At 49.0% G+C, this 23259-nt stretch overlaps 2 protein-coding genes across 6 annotated transcripts in view; one reads left to right on the forward strand and one right to left on the reverse strand.

The window, feature by feature from the left end:
* Positions 1-855: 855 nt before the first annotated feature.
* On the reverse strand, positions 856-15430 carry Mdh2 (malate dehydrogenase 2). Its single transcript, XM_005328509.5, has 9 exons — positions 15233-15430; positions 10424-10592; positions 9197-9280; positions 8182-8291; positions 6924-7049; positions 4432-4509; positions 3104-3203; positions 2641-2792; positions 856-1165 (listed from the first exon to the last, which is right to left on the reverse strand). The coding sequence occupies exons 1-9, from the start codon at positions 15296-15298 to the stop codon at positions 1034-1036; spliced, it is 1017 nt and encodes a 338-aa protein (XP_005328566.1). The 5' UTR covers positions 15299-15430; the 3' UTR covers positions 856-1033.
* Positions 15431-15454: 24 nt separating this feature from the next.
* Positions 15455-23259, forward strand: part of Styxl1 (serine/threonine/tyrosine interacting like 1) — a 60317-nt gene continuing 52512 nt past the window's right edge. For 4 of the 5 annotated variants that reach the window (XR_005730739.2, XM_005328595.5, XM_040277988.2 and 1 more), the window contains exon 1: positions 15456-15671. The gene's annotated coding sequence lies outside the window, so the exon portion shown is untranslated. Of the gene's footprint in view, positions 15672-23259 lie in introns of all 5 variants that reach the window. The other variant, XM_078023872.1, reaches the window with a different exon arrangement.

The following is a 23259-nucleotide window of genomic DNA, read 5'->3' on the forward strand; positions in this document are numbered from 1 at the left end:
TTCCTTTAAGAGAACCACTGTCATTCTTTACAATGAAATCTATTTCAGTTTAAAAACCCAAAACTCCAAAAAGGGTCGATAAATGAGTGGCCCACCCAGGGCACACCTCACCTCCACCCACAGTGGAAGGCATCCCATTGCCAGAAAGTTCCCTCTTGGGTATGGAGCCCATTCCACTTCAGAGGCCGCCGCTTCTGGGGACCACACTGCCCAACTGCTGAAGGGAACCGAATATCCCGTGACCCTCCACACCTCCACCCAACGCAGTCCTTTTGTTAGGCCCTGAAGAACACCTGCAGCCACGTCTCCTGCCTGGACCAGCAGCTGGGGCTCAGCTGGCTCCTGCCCCACCCTCACTTCACTGAGGCCAAGGTGCCAGTCACTACTGGTGTTGGAGGAGGCTGGGCAGGGCTGGGGCTCAGTGGCAGAGTGTGAGGCCTTGGTTCGACCCTCACCACATAGAAATAAGTAAATAAAGGTATTGTGTCCACCTTAAAAAAAAAAATTATATATATGAGGTGTCGGCCAAGGTTCAGAGGGGGCAGGGCCAGCGGAGGCAGCTCACAGCAGAGAATGGTGTCAGGAAAGAACCAATGGCATGAGCCTCTGAGCCACCTACCCTGGGAGGGCACAAGGATACCTTATCCAGTCACACCTGGGACAGGCAGGGTGTAAAGCGCATGTGGGGAGAAGCAGGCGCCCAGAGGCTGAGCGCCGCACCCCACGTCAGAAACCTCCTGGGGCCACTGATGCCACATTCTATGGTGGGAGAGCATCTGGTGTGATGTGTGAGGGAGAGGCCACAGACACTCCAGGGTCACCTCTCCCGGGAAAAAGAACACTCATAGAGAAGCCTTGAAAAAGAAAATCAAGTCTGCTTTTATTGTCGAACCAATAGACCAGCCACAATTTGGAAGGGACACGGATAATAACAACCATAATCGAAGCAAATTAAATGAACAGCATCCGACCCGGCCTTCCAGTGACACGATGCCGCGATAAGTTAAGGAAGCCGCTACTCGTCGCTCGCGTCTCACTTCATGTTCTTGACAAAGTCTTCTCCTTTCTTGATGGAGGCTTTCAGCTCAGGGATAGCCTCAGCAATCATCTTCTCTTCAAAGGAAGAGACTTTGCCGATGCCCAGGTTCTTCTCCAGGCCCTTTTTCTGGAAGGGAGAAGGAAGGTGGTAACATTTGAAAAATCAGCGTGTCACAGAAAACCCAAGCTGCGCCTTCCCTGGCTCTGCCTGGCCATCACACCAGCCGCTGTGGGCAGCCGAGGACCCCAGTGGATCTGAGCCCAGGTCAGGAGCTGCAGCTGCAGGCAGACCATCCCAGGGGGGTCCTGGCTGTCCTCACTGCATACGTGGCATGGACAACTGCTTATATTCCTATCTGCTTTCCTATCTACAGGACGAGTGCTCCCCTCCCTCCCTGCCACACAAGTGCAGGCGAAGTCAACTGGGCTCAGCACTGGCCCAGAGTGCTCACAGCTAGCAGAATTGACCACATAGTACTTCTGGGTTCTAGTCTCTTCCCCAAGTTCATCAAAGATGAAAGGAATGTTAACATTTACTTGACTCAAATCTATTTAAGTGGGTGAATATCTGACATCAAAGACAAAGATGTCAGCCAGGTGCGATGCCACACACCTGTAATCCTGTGGCTCAGGAGGCCAAGGCAGCAACTTAGTGAGGCCCTGAGCAACTTAGCAAGACCCCGTCTCTAAACAAACAGGCAGAGGATGTGGCTCAGAGGTTAAGCAACTAGGTTTAATCTAGGCGCACACACAGGAGTCTTGTCACTGTGTCACCTCCCAAAAGCTGTCTGTGCAACAGCCTCCAATCCAGCTCCAAGGTGATCTCTTCTCCTGCCTAGGCCCCCAGATGCAGATAATCTCCCTGCAGCTCTGCCACACCTGCCACCACCAGAGCCCTGAACCATACTGCACAACACATTCTCACCACAGGGAGCTCCATGGCCAGAGGCCATGTCCTATGGATCCCTAGAGTCAGAGTGTCTGTCTGTAAGTGGTCCTGTAGGCCATGAGACCTAATTCCTGGGTGTGAAGTGATGTGACCACACGTGTGCCTGATTTCAATAGCTGCTCACACATGTGGAAAGCTGAGACCCAGGGGTCTCTGCTCACTCAAGACTCAGTGAAGAGCCAGAAAGACCTCACAGGTGCCTCCGAACAGCTACCCGAAGCCAGCACTGTGACTAGATGGGCTCCGTCCCTAGAAGCACATCCCCAGGAGGAAAGCACCGGGGCAGGACTGAAGTCCACAGCCACACAACAGTTTCCAGGCCTCCCGGGAGTGCAGCCGCAGCTGAGGTCAAAGTAGAGCGAGAGGCGTGGCGATGGCACCAGGGCTGGCTGGCCAGGGAGGTTCTCAGAGCTGTCCTGCTGCCTTGAGCCCAAGGGTCTCATCTATCACATTTAGCTGCTCAGTCCGCACTGCTCAGTCCACGCGGAGGAGGAGATGCACACTCCTCAGCGTGACACTCTCGGCTCTTAACTGAGGTGTGCTTCCACTCTCACTGCTCAAGCACACACCAGGCAGGGGTGTGCAGCCACTGCACAGGGACATGTGCACTGTGGAGCCAAGGGATAGGGACCTGCTCTCCCGGGGCTACATACCCCCAGCAGCAAGGGCGTGGAGAAGTAGGTGCACTCAGTTTCCTGGGACTTCACGAAGGAGCACTCGACCACGCCTTCCTTGCCGTTCATCGCGTCCACGAGGGAGAAGACAAAGCGGGCGCCAGCGTAGGCCATGGACAGGGTGGCAGAGCCTAGGGGAGCCAGTCAGGTTGGCCAGCTGGCACTGCAGCCCAGACCCAGGGAGCCTGCTCCACAGGACACCTGCAGCAGCCCCAGCTCACCAGCTGAGAATTCCCCCTTGGAATTCACTGTCTTCTGAATGACAGAGTCAGTTCTCGTCCCCACCGTCACCCCAGCCTACACGGCAAGCCAAGCTCCTCCTCTGCAGAGCCAAACTTAGGCAAAGGCACATGGAAAACCCCACTCTGGCCTGAGCAGTCTTGCCCTCCAGCCCCATCTCTCAGGGCTCCCCTTCCGTCCCAGGGTTTCCTGAGGACCCTACCTGCTCCAGCTTTAGCCTTCACCACCTCTGTGCCGGCCTCCTGGATCCGTCCTGTGAGTGCTGTCAGCTGGTCTTGGGGGAAGTCCACCTTGGGAGTACACTGCAAGCCCAGCCGCAGGTCAGGAGAGCAGCTCTGGGCTCAGCCCAGGAGCAGACCCCCAGGCCCCACCCCAACCCCTACCCTTCCCCATAGTGGGCTCCCTCCTGTGACCACCTCAAGGGAAACTGGGATTGTTTCTGTATAAAGACCAAAAGAAACTTCATAGGGAGGCTTGGTGAGAGCCCCCCGCCCCCTGGTTTTCTCCAGGTATTTGGTTTGCACCCAGGAGCACTCGCCACTGAACTGCAGTCCCAGCCCTTTTTATTTACTTATTTTTCATTTTGAGATCGTCTTTTGGCTAAGTTGCTGGGGCTGGCTTTGAACTTACAATCCTCCTGCCTTAGCCTCCTGAATAACAGATCACAGGCGTGTGACACCACGCCTGGCCCACTACTCATTTTAAAAGAACCTTTTACATTTTATACTAATTTTAGAGGAAAGTTGAAAAATTACCACATAGATGTCCTGTAGCTGGCTTTCTCCATTGTGGGCATTTTCTGTGACCACAGGGCAGCTGTGTGGCTGGGAGACTGTACATCAGAACCTAAGCTACAGACATTCCGATGCCCATTTCCCCACTGCTGTCCCGGTTCTGTTCTAGAGCCAGGTTTGGAATCCCAGCTTGTACTCAGTCTGTTCCGAGTCCCTCAGCTTTTCCTGATTTTTCTTTCTTGATCACTGCATTTGTAAATCAATCAATTTGGATGTGTCAGAGATTTCCTCATGATTTTCTTGTAAGATCATGCATTTTGGGCAAAAACACCACAAATATTTTGTCTGTCTTAGGCACTATATTCAGGGCCACGAGGTCAATCTGATGGGTCTCCTTCCTGGTGGTGCCAACCGTCTCTCTACGCCTCCTCCCCACCTTAAAGATAGGGTCTGGTCATGTTGCCCAGACTGGCCTTGAACTTGTGGGCTCTGTGCTCCTCCTACCTCAGCCTCCTAAGCAGTAGGGACTGCAGGCACTACTGTGTGGCAGCTTCTGCTCATTTTTAAACAGCACCTTTCCTGTCCTGATCTAGCTCAGGAATCATGATGCTTTCCACAGTTTCCACGGTGTTCTGAAGCCCACTGCCGTCCCTCTGACCCACGAGACCCCATAGGCCAGTTAGGAAGCCCCAGGCATCCTGGGGTTGCTGCTGAATCCTTTCGAAATACAGTGGATGCTTCCATTTTTTCCATCCTGAGGGCCTCAGGACAGCCTTGCAAGAACACTCACACACACCTGAGAGATCAGGGGGATGATGGTTTTCCCAGCATGGCCACCAATGACAGGAACATTGACTCGAGCTGGATCCAAACCCTGCTCATCAAAGTATGAAGCTTGGTTAGTCGGTGACAAGCACTCTGGGTATGAAGCACTCATATCCATCTACATCACCCACACTGGGAAAATCCACAGAACTCAGAACAAAGGAACCGGGGAAGAGATACTGTCTAACCCCAGCCAGGCTTAGCATCCTAGCCCAACCAATGGCCGGACATGATGAACAGATGTGTGTGTGTGTGTGTGTGTGTGTGTGTGTGTGTGTGTGTGTGTGTGTGTAGGCTCAGAGCTGAGACCACCCACCTAGCCACCTAGCTGAGGTCCTCCCAGTGGTCTGACATCCTCTCAGAGGCAGTGGCCCTCTTTCTCAGAGCAAATGTCATTCTCCCTGGAGAAGCCCACACCCGAGTCCCCATAGTCATAGAGAACCAGTCAAATGCCGTTTCCCTCATTTCTTTTCTGGGAAACTCAGGGGTGAGAAGTGTCGCAACTCCAACTCATTGGGATGGAAAGAACAAAACTGAGTTGTACGAGATCAAAATATGGTTCAAGGTAGCAGGGCTTGCTGGAGAGGCGGACTCACTTTTAAACCGGAGGTATAATGCCTCCAAGGACCTGTGTCCCAAGTGTTTCTAAAAGCAGACAAAAAAGAACCTGTTGGGAGTGACTGTGGGGAGGTAAGCAGCGACCATAGTAATGCCAAGCCACCTTCCCCAAGTGCTGAGGCCCAGGAACCTGGCTCATGTCAGGAGATAGCCTGCCTAGGAAACTGAGGGCCGAGCCCAGAGGGTGGCCAAGACCCATGGGGCAAACGTGCCGAGCTCTGCATGTCCCTGGGACAGAGACACACCCCCTGTGTCTGCCCTTTCAATAAGGACAGGTGATGGTGCCAAGGTGTGCGACAAGATGGAAGAGAATTCCAGACCAAAGGATTGGCGTCAAAGAAGTCAGGAGCACAGAGGGCAGATGTGGCACCAGCAGAGTGTGAAATGCAAATGCCAGGAGATGTGAGAAGCCAGTGAAGGAGGGTGGTGCAAAGGGGACTCGAGACAGCCCAGAGGATGAGGGAAGAGCCAGCCCTGACGTTTAATCCACGAGCTTTCTGGACACCAGTTCACTTTGACGAGCTTGTCAATTACAGATTTTTCTGGCAAGCACCAAGATCCCCTCTCCAACCTGTCTAGTTTCTAAGCTAAGTCAGCTTTGCCTATAGAACCCTCTGTGAGCACACAGGAATTACATGTGGCTATCACATGTGAAATTCGGCTGGTGTGACAGAGGACATACAGATTTATTTACATAGCCACATGTAGCCTAGGTCCTGTGGGAAATGGAGTGTTCAGCCATGAGAGCTCATGGTACCACTGGAGCCCTCAAAGAACAAGTATGGCTGCTGCCTAGGCCCTGGGCCTGCCCTCCAGCTGGTCCACTTTCATCCGGGACACTGCCCATTCCTTCCCCATGGTCCTGCCACACTCCAAACATACCTGTGCTTGCTGAACTGATCACTCAAATTGTCTCTTGCCCCTCCACTACTCAAGGCCGAAATCCCTGGGCCACATCTCACAGATCACTGCAACCCCAACATCTAGAACAGACCCTTATATATGCTATGACATGAATTAAAGTGGGGACATCATCTGGAAGTTCAGAAGCAGATCTGTCTGGTGCACAAAGGGACTCCAGTTAAGGCCCACGGTCCTGTGTGTGCACTTGCCACCAAGCTTTGTGAAAGTCAATCTGCTCCCTGCTTCAGGAGGTCCCCACTTGCCTGCAAAGCCAGAGCAAAAGGGCTTGCGGCTCAAGGTGGGCACTTCTGGGGCCCAGAGGAGCTTCTGCTAAATACGCAGCTAAAATGATTTGCAAGCAGTTTGTGAAAGGCACTGGTGCCAAACCAAACCTACCTCAAGACAAGCCAAGGTGCAGTCCAACAGCCCAAGAGCAAGCAGCTAGCAGCACCAGAGCCCTCCAAGGTAAGCCACTACAGGCTCCCAAAGGAAAGAGAACTAGAGGCCCCAGATAACCCTGGTTTCTTAGGATTACAGGAACTTTCTCAAATTCTTCCTAGTTGCTGATTTTATCATCCTTCATCTAAGAACTAGCAGGTTAACCCTGGCAATACTAGTTTCCAGGGTCAAGGAAAAAAGGGAAGACGGGGAGCACAACCCAAGTGTGGCCACCAAGAAACCCAGGAAAAGTCTGAAGCTGATGCACCTGGTTAGAGGTCAAAGGCAGAGGGAACCAAGCCAGACGGCAGCTGGCTACTCTGAACCTGCAGGGACCTGCTGCATGAATTCCCCAAGAAAATGTGGGTACTGCTTTCCACTAAGGGTAAAAGCTATAAACACTAAACTCAGGTCAAAGCGCTTGTTGCTTCCTGTGCTGGTAAATAAGCAAGGTGGCTGGGGAAGTTCAGCAAAGCAACCCAAGGATAGTGGTACAGTCCTTACCTTCAGCTCTGCAACAAAAGTGTTGGCTCTGACAATGTCCAGGGTTGTCACACCAAAGATCTTATTGGGGTCGTACACTCCATGTTTCTTAAAAACTTCTGCTGTGATTGGGATGGTGGAGTTAACCTGTGAATGACAGGCATAGTCGGCCCCAGACTCGGAGCACAGGGCCAAGAAGACCATCGACAAGGCCGCAGACACCAGATTCAATTGCCCTAGTAATTGTTTACAGGCAAGCCACTCACAGGACAGGACAGTCACACTACTGAAAACAGAAACCCCTCTACTGCAGGGTGTGGCCATCAGTCATCAGATATGTGATGCTGCTATATGGGACACCTTCTGCTGACTGGAGCTTACTCAAAGCAGATGAACTAAGTCACATCCCAGTTCTGTCCTTCTGTGTTGTGACCTTGGGCAAGGCACCCAAACTCCTTAGGACCTGATCCCTTTATCTGTAAAATGGGGACCCCTAGGGAGGCTGCTGTGAAGACTAACGAATTCCTGGGGGGGGGGGCAGGCTTAAACCTTGTCCCCACACAGAGAACACAGAATAGGACAGCAGCGAGGCCTACACCAGGCACCTGCCAGAGCCCCATAAAAGACACTGGTTCTATCTACTCTCAACTACCCCCTAAGGAGGTGAGCTAGTGAGGAAGACAGGACCCTCTTCTCAGGCCAGCAGCCCTGTCTCCATTGCTGCCACTGCACCTTCCCACAGATCCTTGCCACACTCAGATCCCAGCACCAGACTCAGCTAGGAGGAGGGAAGCAGAGGGCAGCTGTTACACATGTGACACGAGGCCCTGCCAGTCCAGGCCTGGGCACCACGGCTGTCCTCATACCTGCACACTACCTGCAAGTTTCAGCAGGGCTAGGGGCAGCTGTGTATCAGAAATCGTGTGCCTAAGTGTGAGGGGAAGGGGAGGACAGGGACCCAGAACTGTAGACCCTGAGTGAAACACAACAGAAGAGGAACCCACAGGCTCCCAGAGACATGGCTGAGAGGAGCCTCCAGAACAGACTGGGGAAGCCACAGAGAGGGCAGGTGATCTGCCCGGGGCAGAGCTGGCTGGACACCAGGTTCAACTCACTATCTGTGCTGGAAGGCACCCGTAGAAATAAGCCTCAGGACCTCTTACCAAAGCATCCAACTTGTCACCTTACATGAGTCTATTCATTCTCCCTAACACAAGGACAAACTTCTGCTGCAACTGGGCCTTGGGCACAGTACCAGCACCGCCCTGCTTGCACTCACCGGATTGGAAATGATGCAGATCATGGCTTCGGGGCAATGCTGGGCACAGGCAGCAGCCAGGGTAGCCACAATTGTTGCATTGGTGTTGAACAGGTCATCCCGTGTCATGCCTGAAATGGCCCAGTACAAGACATTCATAAGAACACGGTGAATTTCCAAATAGGTGCCAAATGCTAGGTGTCAGCCATTACAGGAAACTCAATAAGAACAGGACGGTGCTCCCATTTCAAGTATATCTATCCTGTACGTCGAGCAATCTGGTGCAGCAAATGCCACAGTGAGGGTAGGGGTGAGGAGGGTGATGGCTGAGAAGGATCATCAGGGATTAGTCAGAACCCCAAGGTGGAGCTGGGTGGAAGAAGGCCATTTCAGGCACAAGCTGAATGGTGCCTCATTGAGGCAGGGGACAAACAGCAGATAACGGCCGACTTTATACACCAGGCCCACATGTGACATTTATCTCCCTGGCAATGGGGAGCCTATGGGTGTTCTGTTTTTCTTTTTCTTAATATTTTTTAGTTATAGGTGAACACAATATCTTTAGTTTATTTATTTTTATGTGGTGCTGAGGATCAAACCTAGTGCCTCAGCTGGCGCTATGGGTGTTTTCTTAGTGAAGAGATTGAATTTGTGTGTGTATTTGTGTGTGTGTGTGTGTGTGTGTGTGTGTGTGTGTGTGTGTGTGTGTGTTACTAGGGGTTGAACCCAGGGTACTTAACCACTGATCTACATCCTCAGCCTGTTTTAATTTTGAGACAGGGTCTTGTTAATTTGCTGAGGCTGGTTGAACCCAGGGCCTTGAACATGCAAGGCAATCACTTCACCACCAACTGAGCTATATCCCCAGCCCTTGAGGCTGGTTTTGAACTTGCAATCTTCCTGCCTCAGCCTCCCAAGTTGCTGGGATTATGAGTGTGCACACAACGATGCCCAGCAGATTCAATTAGTTTTTAAGGTAACACCCCCTTCTTAGAGACATATAGGGAGATGCTGAGCAAAGTTTCTGAACACAGACCTGGTTTTCTGGGGACTCCGGCTGGAATCACCACCACGTCGCAGCCTTTCAGACAGTCTGGCAGCTGGTCAGGTCCGAGGTAGCCTAGAAGAAACATCCCATGAGAGCAAGCCCATCTTTTTAACCCAGAAAGGGTTCCTGCAACCTTTCCTTGCCCAGGGCCCCACTGGTCCTTCAAGTCCCCACAAAAACCAACCCAGCCATCTGCTTGTCCTTGTCTGACTCACTAGCCCCTGCATGCTATGGTCAACTGCATTAGCTGCCTGCCACTCCTCAGAGCAAAAGGTACCTGGTGAGAAGGCACTCCAGAGGCCAGGAGTGAGAAATGCCCTGGACTCCCCAATAAGGACTCCCAGTACCACTATCTACTTAGTCTACTCCTATCATCTGGGGACAACAGTTATGCTATTCAAGATTTCAGGGAAATTTGCTACAATATCTAAAATCTGCTTTGATTTCGACTTTTTCCTATTGTAGGAGATCTCAAAAACTCAAATGTATAGCTCAAAAGAAAATAGGCAAAGAAATTCAGGGGAACCATGGAAGGCTCATAAATACAAGCTAGAGCTTCCTGAACCAAAGCACTACCAAATATGGTCTTCCTACCCACTGTCAACAGGCAATGGCATTTAGTACAACCTTCAGCAATTTGGTACTTTATGGCAAGAACTTTGAAATATTCACACCTACTGACTCACTCTACTTTTAGTATTCCAAGAAACAAGATGTAAAGATAAAGATATTTATTGCAACTTGCAGCCCAATGGCCAATAGTATTGGTAAGTAAATAAATGAGAAATTATGGGACAACTTTAAAAATGATTTTACCAAAAATTTGGTGACATGAAAAAATGGTGATGTACCTATGGAAGGCCTCAGCAGGAGGTGGAGAGAAGGCAGCCTGCAACCCAGGGAGTAGCACCTTCTCCTGCCCCCAGCAGCTTCCTGACACTTCCCCTTCCTTGTTCTCACACTACTTTTCAGGTTAGAAAGAGTAAAGAGTGGGAAGACTGCAAAACCTTGTTTTTCTAAGACAGAGCTGTTTAAATGTTTATTGACCCAACTCCTAAAGGGTATAATTGTTTGTAAAAATTTTAATTCCCAAAATCAACACAGAACTTGCAAGTCTTTGAACATCTAGGTACATCTAAGATCTTATTGTTCTAGAATCAAGACCCCGGCCTATAGGGAGAAGATGGCAGGCCCTAAGGTGGGCGTGCCCAGTACCTTTCACTTTTGCTCTGGTCTCGATGTGGCTCAGATCTGCAGCCACCCCAGGTGTGTGAGCGATGTCATAGAGGGTCAGTCGACTCACAAGGGGGCTGTTCTTCAGGAGTAGTGAGAGGGGCTGCCCAATTCCTCCAGAGGCCCCAAGGACGGCTACTTTAGCATTGTTCTAAAAAGAGGTAGAGAAATAACTCTTAGGCCAGATTCAGCATTAAAAGGATCCACAGCACTAGTCCTCTTTTATTGGTATCAAAGCAAGATATAGTTGTTGTATTTCCATCAACTTCATTCTGATAAAATTCTGGACCTTATTCCAAAGGTCAAATTTCAATGGGGAGAACTTCTGCGTAGAGATGCTGTGATATCCAGGTCACACCCCACACACCCCTTCAGAAGATAAAGAAACAGCTTCAGCCAGTCAGGCCGCAGAATTACCTTCCATCTGCAGTTTTAAAAAGTATAAACACACACAGGGTCCTACTGCATAGGGCTATAGGGCTGAAGACCCTTGCTGGTTGAGGGTACAAGTTAATCAGATGCATTAGGAGCAACAGGAAAAGGTCTAAAAGAGGGGCTGGGGATATAGCTCAGTTGGTAGAGTGCTTGCCTCACATGCACAAGGCCCTGGGTTCAATTCAATTCCCAGCACCCACCCCTCCACACACACACACACACAAAAGTCTAAAAGAGAAGTACTTTTAGGGACTCAAAATACAATGCAAATGTTATATAAATGGTTGTGTAGAATGCACTCATAGGGAATAATGACAAGAAAAAGTTTAAACAAGTTCAGTACATGTATAAACTTCAGTTCCTTTTAGAGCATTTTTGATTGAGACTGACCTTATCAGTGGATGTGGAGCTCATGGACACAGGGGGCAACTATATTCTACAGTGGTGGATGATGCTAGTTAATAAAAGCTTCAGTTATCAAAAACTGAAACTAAAATCAAACCAAAACAACTTTCACAATGTATTTCTGCTTAGGAATTAAGCTCTAAAAGCATACACAGCAACCAAGAGTTGAGTTTAAACAGGTTAAGGTTTTGTTTGTTTGTTTCTCTTGTACTTGGGACTGAACCCAGGGGTGCTCCATACACTGAGCTATAGCCCCAGCCCTTTTCATTGTTTTATTTTTGAGACAGGATCTTCCTAAATTGTGGTTGTCTTGCCTCAGTCTCCAAAGTTGCTGGGATCACAGGTATATGCTAGTTTTTGTTACGGTTCTGAAAATGGACACTTAAAAACAAACTTTGGCCTTTTCCCCCTTCCCCTCCCCTCATGGGGTTGTCTTGTGCTCCCCACTTTGGAACCACTGCCCTGGTTGGCCCTGGAAGATTTACAGGTACATCTGGTTTCTGTTTTTAAGTGGTACTCTGAAGGTAGATCCTTGACTTCCCAAAAAAACTAAACTAGCCAGACCAACCTAGACCCCAAGGTCTGGCAATCTCATCCACTCTGGATCTCCCACTGTCACTCCCAAATTCCAACTCTTCAGTTTTGTTTATTTTTTCCTCCTCCCCTGAGATAGGGTCTTATTGTGTTGCCCAGGCTGGCCTTGAATGTCTGGGCTCAAGTGGTCCTCTGGCCTCAGCCTCCCCAATAGCAGGGACCTCAGGTGAGTGCTGCCATGCCCCATCCCAGCTCTGCAGTTGCCAGGCACTCCAGTAGTTCAAAAAACCAATGTTGATTTATCCTCTCTAGCTCTTCTTGCTCCCAAGTGGCAAATCTGCACTCTGTCAAATTTAAACTTCTAAAATCATCTTCTGTCTCTTCTTTATCCCATGTCAGAGCCAAACAGGACATGAGACTTGGCATCTTGAAATGGCTCCAATCTCCCGCTGTCCATTCCCATTCCATCCTGGACTCCGCACACACACACACCACCCTTCCCAATAACTGAAGCCACCATCATTTCACTCCCTTGCTCAAAAATCTTTAGAAGCTTCCAAGGCCAACCTGGGCAGTGGTTCCAAAGTGGGGAGCACCAAGAGGGGAGGGAAAGGGGGAAAAGGCCAAAGTTTGTTTTTATTTTCATTTAACAAATAGAGAATTAAACGTTACTAAGGATCAGACTGATCTGGTGCCCTTGCCAGTGGTCCTTAAATGGATTAGCTCAGCGTGGGGGTAGAGGGAGGGAGAAGGGACAGGACTTCCTCACTCAGGTCTTTGCTTTCACTATGCTGAGATGTTTCTCTTTGTACAATACGTCACCAACTTAGTATTTACAAAAGCACAGTTCTTAAGTAGTGGGATCTCCACAATGCAATGGAGGAAGACCTTCAGGATCACAGTGGTTACTTACCCTTGTTTTTGTAACAGTGTCTTCCACACCTGACTTTGCTGGGCATAGTGTCTATCAATAGCACCCATATTAGCAATGGTCCTGAAAATTGATACAGGGGACCTCGGTCTTTACTTACACGACTTTACTTTATACTGCAAGTCTGCCATGGTTTGTTTTTGAATTTCTACTATGTGTTTGTATTATAATGTATACATTAGTATGTCTATTACAAATAGATACATTGACACTGTATGTTTATTTATTTACTATTGAGGATACCAGATCCAAAGTCTGGAGACCAAGGTGCTGTGCCTTAGGTTCGAGCCCACCTTTCTGCTTTACTCAACTGCCTTTCTAGCATCTCCACCTGTATGTCCAACTGGCATTTTTAACTCAATTTAAAACCGAGCTTCTCAATCTTTCCACACCCAAACCTGCTCTCTTCTAGAAGTCTTGCCCATCTCAGCAAATACCAACTCCAAGGACTCAAACTTAGGTGTCAACTGTGATTCCAGTTTCTCTTGAAGACCCCATACAACCAACAATCAGCAAATCCCTCTCACTCCAGTCAAAAAATATCCCAAACCTAGCAACCTTTTACCATCTCCACAGATGTCACCCAGAGCACAACTCTTAATCTGTCGTTCTCCCTTGACCTGTTCTTAATATGACAGCAAGAACAAGTCATTGCTATGCTCAAAGATCCTCGGGTTGTGGTCCCATTTTCAAGAGAACGCAACATTTTTTAAGACCTGCTGTTCTCTTCATTGCCCTCCCTGGAATTACACTGGTTCCTCATATTCTCAAACATCTTAGGCACCCCACTCTCATCCCAGGGCTTCAGAATATTCTTTCTTCCTTCCTTCCTGTCACCACAACCCAGGGGTGCTCTCCCATCTACCACTGAGCCACATCCCCAGCTGTTTTTAATATTTTGGGACAGGGTTTCACTAAATTGCTCAGGCGCCCTCAAACTTGCAATCCTCCTGCCTCAGCCTCCTGAATAGCTAGAATTACAAGTGTGAACCACCATGCCTGGCCCTGGAATCTCTTTCTATATGTAATCTCTGATTTCTTTGAGGCTTTACTCAAATGTCACATTCTGGGTGACACTTACCCTGGCTGATCTAAAATCACAACCTTCTTCCTTGACAATCCCTCCTCTCCCTGCTTTTTTCTTCTGTGCTCGTCACCAAGATACTTTATAATGTGGGATATGACAAAAGTAAGTAAAATGTGTAGTAAAGTCCATGAGAACAGGTGTTTTGTTCTCTGCTCTTATTTCTAGTGCCTAGGCTCAATGCCATCAAAATTCAATCCTTTTGGGCTAAGTGTGTAGCTCACTGGTAAAGCGCTTACCTAACATGCACTGGGTTCAATCTCTAGCACCTGCAAAAGAAAAAAAAAAAAAAAGAAAAAAAAAAACCACTCTGCCCCCACTTAGGTTCTTCCTGCTTTACCTTTGCCCAGCTGTCCCTCCCCTACTCCTCAGCATCAATCTTCATTACCTCCACCTGTCATAAGTTAACTCATTGCTGGTTCATCTAGGTGCCACTTCTCATCTTGTTAGGCCTTACAGGATCCAGCATACTCAATATGCTTATTTGTGTCTTTATTTTTCTAATGAATCGACTGTATGGGAAACTGAAACACATAGCCTAAATAAGAAATGTAAAATCAACTCCCATTAGTAATCACCTTTTGGTTGTGATACTTAAGAGGAAACAGGCATCTCCTGGATTCACAAATTTTGGCTGTATTAGATTCATTGGGGGCACTTGGTGAAGATAGAGGTTCACGGTTCTACCCTCCTTAATGAGCTACTTTCAGGTGATTCTGATCTCACCAGAGTATGAGAACCACCCTCCTAGAAGATGGCTAAAAATAGTTTAGGCTCAAGCGGTCCTAGGCCAAGTCAAGCGGCTGTCAAGACACCTGGGGGACAGGCACAGTCTCTCCAAAGCAGGGAGGACCCTTCAAAATGGTTCTTAGGAGCAGAGCAGAATGCTCAGACTGTTTGAGGGAAGGTCCACTGGCAGTCTTTAGGAGCGCTGAGTAACCAACCTTGGCCCAGGTCGATATCCTTCTTGCCTCAGCTTGCTTACTATGGAGTCAGTACTACACGTTGTTTCTCTCCCTCACACTCAACTCACACAGATCGTGCAAAGAGGAGGACATTACTTGTCAAAGCCATGGGAAGTTGGATAAAAACGTAAGTTACTTCCGGACCTTCTCAAAACACACAGGCCAAGAGCGCACCCTCTGGGGACCTGGGGGGCAAGCTGGGGGAGCTCTGCGAAGCACACCCTCCTGAAGTCAGGTCACCTCGCCCGCTCCAGGGCTTTCTCCCTGCAATTCCCGCCCGGCGTCAGCGCTGGCTCACTGCCCCACGGCTTCTAGCTGGTGCCGGGCGGCCCTGCTGGGGCCCGAGGTGGCCTGCAGGGTCGGAGACATGCACAAGCCCGTGAAGCGCGAGGCCGGGCCGGAGTCACGGCCTGCAGGCCGCCTCTCTTCGGGTCTACCTGGGCTGAGGTGCTGAAGCTCCGGCGGAGAGCGGCGCCGGCGGGCCGGGCGAGGGCGGAGAGCATGGCTGGGGCGGGCGGAGCGCAGACCGGCAGGCACTGGAGCTGGCAGCGAGCAGATGACTCCAACGACCTCCACACTGCACTGAGCCCGCAGCCCTGCTCCGTTCCTCCGGGCCTCGCGAGAGCGCCTGACTTCCGGTCACGCCCACCTCCGGGATCTCGCGATATCGCGACCATTTCCGGGCTGCGGGGAGGAAAGCTAGGGGACTATCCTGGCTACTCTGGTGTTTGGCTGTGCCTGGCTGTGCCTTGCTGCGCCTCAGGGCCCGCGTGGCCAGTGGGGGAGCCGCGGTTGGAGTGGGAGGGGGAGTCCGCTCCCGAGAGGTGGAAGAGGACGGGCTCACGCTGGGAGCGCCTTAGAGGAGCCGTTTTCCAGGTGGGGCTCCACACAGGCCCCCGACAGCCAGCCTGGGCGCGGTGGCGCAGCAGGTCAGGCGGAGTGTGTCCTGGACCCGAGTCCCCGACCTCCACCGATCTACCCCTCTTGACCCTGGAGCGAGACGGGAGGGGGCTCTGAGCGAGGCAAAGCGGGGAGGGCAGGGGAGGGGAGAGGAGACCGAGAGTCCCGAGGCGGAGTGGGCCATCAGTTCACCTCCGTGCACCTGCCCTCAGATTACCTTACGAGTAACAAAACCTCACGGACTATGCTACGAATAGTAGCGAACCTTAGTACTGACCACAGCCCTGTGTTACAGAGGAAATGGACACAGAGACTAGCACAGTCATCCAACCCGCAGTATTTTCTTCTTTACAATAAGCTACCCGAGCTTATGTGGATTTGCTGTTTACCCAAACAGAAAGCAGAACTAGGGTTCCTGCTCACAAAGAATTGTCATTTTAAAATTATAAGGTTCACCCACCCACCCCCAACACACAATCATTTCTATTTTCTGGGCATGCAGAGATGTCTCAGGCATGGTCTTGGCCCTCAAAAAGTCAAGTGGGGCAGGTACGTGTGCCACAGATTGCTGCCTTAATAGAGAAATGTAAAGTGGGCTAATGACTGGGTCTGCTTGGGGACAGTGGTTGGGAATCAGAACATAGTAATACGAAGGAGTTCGTGAGGGCTGCCTTACTACTCTTTTCTTTCTCCGGTTATTTAGTGAACTATTTAGATGTGTGGACTTGGTGTTGGACAGGTGTTGGACATTCACCTAAGAACAAGATCCATAAGTTTTTCTGTTTTCAAGGGGTTCAAGAGTGGAAGAGATAGGTCAATTACAAGCAGCAATTTGGGCAATAGTAGGAGAATTTATGCAGTGTTGTGGGAACACTGAAGGTGCAGCTAACCCAGAATTGGGGTGGGGCTGTATAACAGGACCTTCAAGAAGATAAGCCGTCTAACATGAGACATGCCAGAAAAGGAGGCAGTACTTTATTGGAATGTTCAACCCCAGAGGAGGGAGAGTTCCCTTGATTGGGAATCAGTCTCAAAGAAGTGCTGGAGCTGGGCTTTTAACTGTGGGAAGTGGATAGAAGATAGAAGATAGGAGAAGGAGGGAAAAAAGAACCCAGTGGGAAAACTTAAAGAAGGAAAGCATGATCCTGTGTTCAGGGGGACAGACAGTTTCTGTTGGAGTGGAGACTTGAGAGCAGGCAGTATCTTTGATCTTATCACTGTGTTTTCTGGTAGTTATTTACTCTCTATCTTGCCACTAGAAATGAGATCACCTTGGGGTTGGGAACTGTGTCTTTCATCTGTCTATTGAGCCAGGAGTGGTGGCATAGGCCTGTAATCCCAGCTTCTTGAGCCTGGGAAAGAAGGATCATGAATTTGAGGCCAGCTTTGGCAACTCAGATCCTGTCTCAAAAAATAAAGAGGGCTGGGGATGTGGCTCAGGGGTTGAGCACTACTAGGTTAAATTCCCAGAACTACAAAAACGACAGAATCCCCCAAATTATTTGTCATTATTGTCCCAACACATGACTGGTCTGAGAGCAAGCCTCAGTTAACTTTGGGAGAAATGAATGGTTTTAGATGAATCATGTCTATCAAAAGCTTTTTTTTTTTTTTCTTCCACCAGAACTGTGGGAGAGATTAGATTGCCCTCACATGCTAAGATTTCCAATGGAAAAAAAAGTGGAGGGGGGCTGGGGTTGTGGCTCAGCAGTAGAGCGCTCACCTAACATGTACTTGGATACGGTTTCAATCCTCAGCACCATATAAAAATAAAGATATATTGTGTCCAACTACAACTAAAAATATATATTTTTAAAAAATGGTGGAGGGCAGGAAGATTCTTTAGGATACTATCCTATGAGATGGTAAAGATATGAGTGATGGCAGTGGCCATAGAAATGGAGAGATGGGGCCCTTGGGAGAGGTCTCAGGGCAGAGTGGATAAGAGTTTGTTCATCAGGTCAGGAATGAAAGGAATGTGGAGAATTGGGCTGAGAAGTATGTATGTTAGAGGGAAGTTGGGGGTTGGTGGAAGGAGCACTGGCTGGAAAAAGAATTTCATTGTAGATGGGCTTAAATCGGAGTGATGGTGAGTTGTCCATATAGAATTATCCATGGGTGGCATACACCTGTAGTCCTAGCACTTGGGAGGCTGAGGTAGGATCAGTTGAGCCACTGAGTCTGAGACTAGCCTGGTCATCTTAAAAAAAAAAAAATGAACAAATGGACTCCAAGAGGAAATATGGAGTTGAAACTCAAGAAACCAGGGTGAAGCCATCCCCTGTAGAGTTGAGGCCATGAAGAAGAAATGGAGCTCAGGTTCTCAGGCTCACTGCCACATCTGGGCTCAGTCTTCTCCACATTTTGTCATGTCAGCATCTCCACGAAGGAGGAACTTCCTACCTCGGAAATCCTCTACCTGGGCCATCTGAGACAACTGTTGAGAAACCCTCCAGTTCAGCTCCAGTCTGCCTCACTCTAAACCCTAAGATTATTATTCAGTCTTAACTCCTGCTGTAGTAACTGCTGACTTTATGGCAGACACTGTTCTTGGTGCTTTGCATTAGTAACTGACATTGAATGTGCAGTCATCTGCAGTCAAGAAGCAGAATGAGGCTGGGTGTGGAAGCACACGCCTGTAATCCCAGGGATTCAGGAGGCTGAGGCATGAGACCGTGAATTCAAAGCCAGCCTGAGCAACTTGACGAGGCCCTAAGCAACTCAGTGAGACCCTGTCTAAATAAAATACAAAATAGGGCTGGGGATGTGGCTCAGTGGTTGAGTGCACCTGAGTTCAATCCCCAGTACGGATTGTGATCAAAGGCAGTGTTATGTCTTCACCCCCACTCTTTAATAAAATCTTTGCTTGCATTACATCTAGCTACCAAGACAGATGTTTCAATAGCTTAATTTTCTATTCACATGAATAATCAAAACTGAGTTGAATTAAAAGTTAAAGATTGTCGCTTCCCTTCTTGAGCTTTCTATAGGCTCCTGCATTTGGGGAGGAGGGTTCTCAACTTCTGTTTCTTGTTCCTCACTCCTCCGTTCCACTCCAGGCAAACGTGGCTTATGACGCATCTGGTGTGGGCAGAGTGGTGTTGTAAGTGGAGGTGAAGCAAGAAAGTTCCCTTTGTCATTAGTTCTGAGGTTGATGGGAGTTCTGGGCTGCCTCCCATGTGGTGCTTTTGTGGGTTGGTCTTAACCTTCAGATCCCCTGACCTACATGGTCGTGTCTCAATCTTGTTGCTTTTAGTACCTCTCAGCCCTTGGTTTCTGGAATCCTCCACTGCTTGATATTGATCCATTGTCCCTTTAGGTGGTGCTTGTAGGCTAAGTCCCTGTAGGGTAGCTTCTTATTGGTCTTATCTCCTGCCTGACTCACATCTGGGATCCAGACCCTTTGCCTCAACAGCTTCTGGGGGTTCAGGCTACTTCTACTGCTGCTTCTGCTTTGCTACCAGCTAGCCTGCCTCCAATTTTTCCAACCATGGGGCCAGTGTTGCCCTCTGTGCCTGTGCAAGCTTTAGTGGGCAAGGCTGAGCTATTCTAGGGCTTTCTTCTGGTTTCACAGATTTTTCCAAGAAAGCCAAAACTTGTAAGACTGGTCAGTTTTTGAAATCTGAGGAAGGTGTGAACAAGGCAAGAACTTTGAGATGCTGGAAAGAAAAAATGAGGGGGAGGTATTAGGTGGACAGGATGAGATAAGAGGATGCTTATCTCTGTGACTGGGAGAAAGCACAGAAGGGCACCCAGAAAGCAGTGGATAAAGGAGGGCAGTTCATACCCAGTGGCCTTAATCTTTCCAGGCAACAGCTGGAAAATGAGCCGGGTGAGGACTGAGCAAGGCTAAGAAGGTTTGCACAACAGATGCAGCGGCTGGGGAAATGCTGGCATAGGAGGAAAGACCAGGAAGGGATTAGCTCTTTAGTGGCGGTGAGGGCCAGACTGAAGTTCTGCTGTGTGTGTGTGTGTGTGTGTGTGTGCGCGCGCGCGCACGTGCGCGTACATGCATGTGTGCTGGTCCTCATGGACTTGCTCTAGACACCAAGGTCAAGAACATACACAGCCTTGCATCCACACATCTACATGTTCATGTTCCAGAACATAAACACGTGCATCTACATGAGGAGCTCAGTTTTTATTGATGTTCAGTTTACATTCAATAAAGTATATACAAGTCTTAAATGTTCTGCTAAGTTTTAACAATTTTTACCCTTGTAATGCCCCCCCTAGCAAACAATAAACTGTATTTTCTGAAAATACATGCTCCTTTCTGAAAATACATGCTCCTCATGCTCCTTTCCACCAGTCTCCAAGATAGCTATTTCCTGGTTTCTATTACTATAGATTCATTTTGCCTGTTCATTGTATGTAAAAATATACAAATATACTGGCATCCTCCTCACCCGACCCCGCACACCTGCATGTATTGACTGTTTAGTGGGCTAAGATCACAGTCGTGTGTGAGATTTGGGGATTAGGTGCACACATATATGATCTTCAACCCAAGATCATTCCTTTCAGATCTTTAGAGCTAAAATGAAGAGTTAGAAAGCTGGTCATCATTCTATCTTTTACAGGAGTTTTATTTATTTTTCTCTACATGCTCTAGGATATTGGCAATTAGGGACATATTTTAAAACTTTCGCTTTAATGTTCACTTGGAACTCAGAAGTAGTCCCGGGGTTTGGCTCTCCAGGCTCCGTTGTGGTAAGACAGCTAGGAGGTAGTGGACTAGCACTGCAGAGATGGCAAGAAGCTGCCAGTAAGGAGCTCCCGGAGCTGAGAGTCACCAATGGAGACAGATCCGGGTCTGAAGTGGGGGAAGTGAGAGCAGAACTGATTAGGGTTAGGGTCTGGTTAGGGTCAAGGACCTGTATCAAGTGGAAGGTGGGGCCTAAACTCAATCAAGGAGAAGAGGAGAAGCAGGCCCTGGAGTGAGAGGAGGAGGAGGAGGTAAGCCCAGACATGATCTTTGGGAGATATGTTACATTTTTTTTCATCCTCTTCCTCTGATAGAGGACCACTAAGTCACCTCTTGGTGGTATGCTAGGCATAGATTTGGGGAAATGATAGTGATCTGAAGCTCTGAGATGGGGTAGGGATATAGGTGACTGGGTTCAGGCCCCTATTCCATACCTGTTCCCTTCAAAATATAGACAGAGGCGATGACTAAGGCAAAGTCTTCCTAAGGCCTCATCCTGCTCCTCTCTCTTCCTTTCATCTATGCCAGTGGGATCTGGTGCCCCTCTGAACTGAGATGCGGATTTCAGGGCCTCTTCCACAGCCACTGCAGTTTTGGGGGTGCTGTTGTGGGACTGTGCCATTTGTGTGTGTGTGTTTATGTTGTACTGGGCTTTAAAGCCAGGGGTGCTCTACCACTGAGCTACATCCCCAACACTTTTCAAAATTTTGAGGCGTGAACCTCAGTTGCAGAGGCTGGCCTCAAACTTGCTGTTTTCCTGCTCAGCTTCTGAGTAGCAGGGATTAAAGATGTGTGCCACTATGCCTGGCTCATCCAGCAATTCTTGTGATGGTTCAGGCCACATAGAATGTGTCAGGCCACACCAGTTTCCTTAAGATCCTGACCCCCAGGCAGTACCCCAGGCTCCTCAGCTTATAGACTTGACCAACTCCTGCTTCAGTATTTGGCCAGAGGCTCCTAGAGGAAGCTGAAAGGAGAGGGAAGGTAGGTGTCCAGAACTTCTGCTTCCTGAGCCCCCGCTGTACATCAGGGCCAGTGTTGGCAGTGTGCATCTGTTCTCCAGGGGGTTCCTCTATCTTGCCAGTGTGTTTCTGCCTCCATTTACAGGTTTGGGCATTGATGCCAGCACTGGGTATGAGACTTGGTCATCCTAGCATAGCTTGAGTTTTCCACAGGGAACCAGGGCACCGTGGGGCTGGCTATGACCTCTGAGTCTTATCTCTACCAGTCCCTGTTCAGCCTGAGCCAGGAGCCCCAAAATGACTCTTGTGGTCTGGCTTTTCCAGGAACATCAACAACATGCCTCTTCTCCTCCAGAAGCAAACTCCCATCAATTGTGTCCATCTGGACTGTCTGGGGGCTTGAAGTTGCTTGGCAACTGAGTACCAGACCAAGTGCTCAGTGTCCTAGTCCTCCTGTGAGAAGCCTATGATCAGGTGTAACCTCTAACAGTCAAAATATCACACCCTGAGCCTTGGGTAGACCCAGGGAGGCAGGGAAGGGTTCTATCTAGCTGGCTCTTAGTCCCAGTCTCAGGCTCTGGCAACCCCTAAGGAAATGTCCCTTCCTGGTTGGCTGTTTTCTTCAAATGCAGATGTGTGCTGTCACCTAAGGTGAGCTCACAACCGGCTGCTTCCAGTATTCTGGGCTGGCTGGAAAAGGGCCACACATAAGCCCCTAGTTTGAAGGTCAGGCTGGGTTATAATAAAGAGAGTGCTGGACCTTCCTACTGGATGATGTCCAAGTACAGGGACAAAGCTGACAATGGTACTCTCCATCCTGACAAAGAGTAAGTGGCTTTGCTGGTCATCCAGAGAGCTGTGTGGATTTCACACAGATGGGAATGAAGAGGTCCTTTAAGGAATCTATATGGGGAAAACATGGGGGCAAAGATGGGAAGATCCATCTTTCTTAGCTCCATCAATGTGGATCACCAAAAGATGTTCCCTCTGACCATCCCCCATGAAAGGACAATCATGCTAAATGTCCTGTGAGTCTCTTATGAAGAGCTTTCTGAAAGAGCCTAGCATACTTGGATGCAGTGGTACACACCTGTGTGCCAGAGACTTGGGAGGTTGAGGCAGGAGGTAGAGGCCAGCCTCAGCAACTTAGTGAGACCCTGCCTCAAAAAGTAAGGGCTAGGAATGTACCTCAGTGGTAAAGTGCCCTGGGCTCAATTCCCAGTAACTCCCCATAAAAACGTCCAGAATTTAAGGGGACCTCTTAAACTTGCCATTTTGACCCCACTGTTTTGGTTAGGCCACCAAGAAAATGAGACTTGGTAGATGTAATATCAATGAAACAGTGACTGAAGGCTCACAGAAAATTCAATTTGATATGATGAAAATTAAGGAAAAAATATTCATTGTAAGATTCACATGGAAAATATTTGATCTTGGGGGAAAATAAGTTTGATTTATCAAAATTGAAAGTAGAAAAAACTGGAATTAGTCAATTGTGAAATATGGAAAATCAACTTAAATTGGCTAGTGGCATCCACTAAGGAAAATGCTTTGGACAAAAAGCATATTGCTTGAATGTTTTAAATAAAAGCATGACATCAGGATATACTTTGGGCCCAAATGGTGGATCCAAGAACATCTAAACTCTGGAGTTTGGAGGAGTGCTGGAAGGGATGGTAGCACTCATTTCTCAACCCAGGGATCTGCCCCTGATCTCTGCCCCCAGGGTTGCTTATCCTTTCAGAAATGTGCTGTTAGGTTTGGAAACTGCTTCCACCTCCCCCGCAGCCTTGCCAGCTGCTAAAGGGCATTTATATCTTCACCAGAGAGTGCCCCCTTTGAGGAGAGGTGTTTGAAGGAAGAGATGCCACGAGGCTGGGGTTTTATCTGGATA

This window comes from Ictidomys tridecemlineatus, chromosome 10 (genome assembly GCF_052094955.1).
Source record: "Ictidomys tridecemlineatus isolate mIctTri1 chromosome 10, mIctTri1.hap1, whole genome shotgun sequence".
Taxonomy (NCBI): Eukaryota; Metazoa; Chordata; class Mammalia; order Rodentia; family Sciuridae; genus Ictidomys; species Ictidomys tridecemlineatus.

Coding starts and splice junctions, on each gene's coding strand:
- Mdh2 (XM_005328509.5), bottom strand. CDS start 15,298: ATGCTCTCCGCCCTCGCCCGGCCCGCCGGCGCCGCTCTCCGCCGGAGC. Junction 8,292..9,196: donor CGGAGTCCCCAGAAAACCAG/GTCTGTGTTCAG, acceptor GGGCCATTTCAG/GCATGACACGGGATGACCTG. Junction 3,204..4,431: donor TCATCCCCCTGATCTCTCAG/GTGTGTGTGAGT, acceptor CTGGGCTTGCAG/TGTACTCCCAAGGTGGACTT.